This window comes from Helianthus annuus, chromosome 13 (genome assembly GCF_002127325.2).
Source record: "Helianthus annuus cultivar XRQ/B chromosome 13, HanXRQr2.0-SUNRISE, whole genome shotgun sequence".
In the NCBI taxonomy this organism is placed as follows: Eukaryota; Viridiplantae; Streptophyta; class Magnoliopsida; order Asterales; family Asteraceae; genus Helianthus; species Helianthus annuus.
Genome location: NC_035445.2, coordinates 16,813,650 through 16,817,897, shown reverse-complemented (window position 1 = coordinate 16,817,897; position 4,248 = coordinate 16,813,650). Strand labels below are relative to the sequence as shown.

Sequence of the window (4,248 nt, the reverse complement as noted above, 5' to 3'; positions counted from 1 at the left end):
CCATTACCAATGTGAATAAGTAGGGGGACATTGGATCCCCTTGCCTTAAACCCCGTTGGCCCCTGAAATAACCATGCAAATCACCATTAATACACAGAGAATAAGAAACGGTGGACACACAAGTCATGATCCACTTCACCATTCGATGATGAAATCCACACCGAACCAGGATATCCTCCAAGAATTCCCAACTGACTGTATCATACGCTTTTTGAATGTTGATTTTGAACGCACACCTAGCCGGGCCTCTGTTAAGATGATAATTGTGCATCAGCTCCTGTGTAAGGAGAATATTATCCGATATCTTCCGGCCCGGCACAAAGGCTGATTGATTTATGCTGACTAGATTTCCCAAGCTTCCTTTCAACCGGTCAATGATAACCTTGCTAATGCATTTATACAAAACGTTGCAACAAGAAATCGGCCTATAATCCAAGACCGAGTCCGGAACGTCTTTTTTCGGGAGTAAAGCAAGTATAGTGTGATTAATTTGGTTCAGAAGTTTACCGTTTTCAAAAAACTATAGGACCGCATCTGTAACTTCATTTCCCACTATATCCCAAGCTTGCTTGAAGAAAACCGAAGTATACCCATCAGGCCCTGGAGCTTTGTCATCTCCAATACTAAACATGGCGCTCTTAATCTCTTCACGAGTGACTGGACGTATCATATACTCGGCAGCCTCATTACTCAAAACATTAGAAAATAAATTTTCCAGGTTAGCCGTACCTACATGAGCCTTCACCCCCAAAAAATTCGAATAGTGTAATACCATGGCCTCGGCTACACCATCTCCTTCGTGTCTCGTCCCCATTGAATCCACAACACTATAAATTTTCACTCTAGCATTTTTGGATTTGACAATTTTATGAAAGAATTTTGTGTTTGAATCTCCAGCACACGGCCAATCAACCTTAGACTTCTGCTTAAGAAAGCATTCTTCGTCATAAGCAGCCTTTTGAAAATCTTTCAAACATTGAGCTTCCAAGTGGCGCAACTGACCATCAAGAGGATCACGATCGATCATGACCTGCAATTTATCTAATTTTTTACGCAATTCATTAACCTTCACATGCAGGTTACCTTGGTTAAATAAGATTTTTCTCAGCTTGGGCTTTAAATTTCTCAGCTTCTTGACAACCGATAGCATGGTGATTCCCTCAAATCTGTTCATCCATTCCAGCTGAACCATTTCCTTAAATTCCGGTTTAGAGGCTATAAAATTCGGAAATTTGAAAGGTCTTGGCCGATGCCCATTAGTACCCAGCCCTTTAAGGATACAAGGCGTGTGATCCGAAACTCTAAACGGGTGAAACATCGCGTATGCAGACAGAAACTGATCCAAAAAGACCACGTTACCCATTATTCGATCTATCTTTTTCAAAAGACCCACTCCACTCTTTGGTTTTTGGTTCCATGTATACTGCAATCCATGAGCATTAATGTCCATCAATTCAGCCTGTTGAACGCATTCATTAAAATCCCGCATTCCAATAGATTGTTTCGATGTACCATATAACGCATCTTCAATATTTAGCGCAGAGTTGAAATCTCCCATAACTACCCATGGCTTATCATGACACAACGCCTTATGCTTACATATATCCTCCCAAAGCAATCTACGATCTTGATATTTATTTTCAGCATAAACAAATGAACAGAATAGGACTTTTTTGGTCGCTTTAAAAATCACCTGAGTATGAATAATCTGATCGGTTTGGGCAATAACCATAACATCTATATTATCCGCATTCCAACCCAGAATAATTCTCGTACCACGACTACACACACCACCGTTAGAAGTCCAATTCCAATTACGAAAGACAAATTTACATACTTTAGCCAGCTTACTAACCTCCACATGCGATTCAAGAATTGCACACAACTCTAAATTATTTTCAGCCACGAGATTACGAACGTCACTTTGTTTCAGGGGACGGTTCAAACCCCTTATATTCCAAGACATTAAGCTACCCATTTAAACCGTGCATACCGGGAGTGCTTGCCCCCTCAGAACCGTTTAGGTGCCTCTCATTTGACATGAACTCAGCCATTTCCGTTGGAGTAACCTCCGTCATCTCATTATCTTCTTTTGAAATCTGTTTAGACTTATCATACGGCTCATCCTTATTCACATCTATTACCTCCTCATCTTTGTTATCCTTGGCTGCTAAAACATCAAACGCGTTGGCTGTTTTAATGAGATTAATACCCGAGTTGCTTTCCTTCTTCGTTCCCGATGTGCTCGCACCCGACTTAGTTGTCTTAGGCCGGTAAATAAATTTCTGCTTCTATTTCTTGTTTCCCACTCCATACTTAGCCACCTTCCTTTTGTCCGATATAAACCCCTCCTCATCCACTGTAACGTGTTTCGGATTGTCATTAACATTTTTAGGACAATTTTGGTCATTGTGGCCAAATATACAACATGTAGCACAACGGTGTGGCTTCCATTCATACTCCACCGTTACTTTCTCCATGATAAACCCATCATCATCAAGTTTCGGAATGGCCACTACAATTTGATCCTTAAGAACATCATCCGCACTAACTTCAATCAAAGCTCTAGCAAAACTGCTCCTACCCCAACTATCCGCACACATATCCGCTGTATAGCTATCCAATCTCTTTGGACTACCAATCTTCGACGCCAACAAACTCAACCCATCATCTGTATAAATGGAAATAGGAACATTATGAAGCTTAACCCAAATAGGCACCGACTTTATTCCCTCCTTTTTCAAGCTGACCGAAGGAGACCAGATATTGAGAAAAAGTGGAACCTTCCGTATTAGCCAAGGACCACCCTCCAAAACTTTATTCATTCCTTCCTTGGAATCAAATTTGAAAAAGAAAAAACCTTCCGCATTCATCATAATTTTAGCAAATCCAAATTTCGACCATACATTCTTGACATAATACTCGACAACCGGGAATGGCAATCTATTGCCCAGAAAATAGCCAAATAAAACATTATCAAACCTGTCCTGAACCGTTTTGACTACTTCCCTCGGAATGACGATATCAGCTTCTTGATGAGTCTCCATCGTATGCATCTTCCTGAAGTTCACTTCATGCGTAGGCTTAGCATTCGTCTTTACCTTTTGCGCATAAGAAACCTGATCCTCATGATGTTTATCCGCATAGATATTCTCCACCGGAACAGTAATCTTCTCTAACTCATTAATAACATTTACCATCCGAGGTTCCTTTGGATCGTTTACCACAACGCCACGTCTCGGTGCCAAGGATTTGCCTTCAATGTTCACTGTTCTATTACCAAAACCCTTAATAACAATTGGGGGTTTACCATACAACTCATGTAATATTGCCGGATCAACATTAGGGGTTGGGGGTTTGCCAAACAGCTCATTAATATTGGGTGGTTTAGAAGTCATGGCTGATTCAAAACCCTACCATGCAGACGTACACCAAACACAATTACGAAATAAACAAGCAAGCCGAGAAGATAGGATCAATCAGAAACCCTAATCCGCGCAGATGAACAATTCTCTCTCAATACTCAGAAAACCGAAGACTAAACTCCAAAACGAACTCGATGACCAGACTCCAACGAACAAAAGAGCAAAAGCAAAAACCCTAATCTAGCAAAACCCTAGTCTATGCTTTCAAACAGAAACGAATAGAGTTCTTGTCAAATCTAGGTTTCTGCCTAACCAGAATGACCGATAAGACAATAGATCTATCCGGATTGATCAAAAAACACAGATTTGGGAGGCGATTGAATAAGAAACGAAAGCAAAAACCTAATTTTTAACCGTAGTCAAGTGCTAACTAGTTCGAATTAAAGATCTAATGAAAAATCTCTAATCAGTCAGACTGTTATTCACCTGATCACGAAGAAAAAACCAGGTTTGCATGAGGAACAAAAATCGCCATAGCTAGAGAGAGAAATTAGGGTAAGCAACCTAATGTTATACCCGGGGGTTTTTTTGCCTTCTTCACTGGTTCGAGAAGCTTGAGTCTGTTTTTGAGATGTGTGAATGCCCTGAAGATCGTAGGGTGAAATTTGCTACTGGAACACTCGAAGGTGCTGCGTTAACCTGGGTGGAAAGCACAGGTTCAACTGCTAGGGCTGGCGGTTGCTAATGCCACCCCTTGGAATGACTTTAAAGAACTGATCAAAGAAGAGTACTGTAGTTGTGACGACATCCACAAGCTAGAGGTGGAATTTTTCAATCTGAAGATGACGGGGTCTGAAATCGAAGCATACACAAAGAGGTCGAA

At 40.9% G+C, this 4,248-nt stretch overlaps 1 protein-coding gene across 1 annotated transcript; it reads right to left on the bottom strand.

Moving 5' to 3' along the window:
- Window positions 1–520: 520 nt before the first annotated feature.
- On the bottom strand, window positions 521–1,978 carry LOC110900531. Its single transcript, XM_022147419.1, has one exon. It carries the CDS (start codon window positions 1,976–1,978, stop codon window positions 521–523), a length of 1,458 nt encoding a protein of 485 aa, XP_022003111.1.
- Window positions 1,979–4,248: the final 2,270 nt, after the last annotated feature.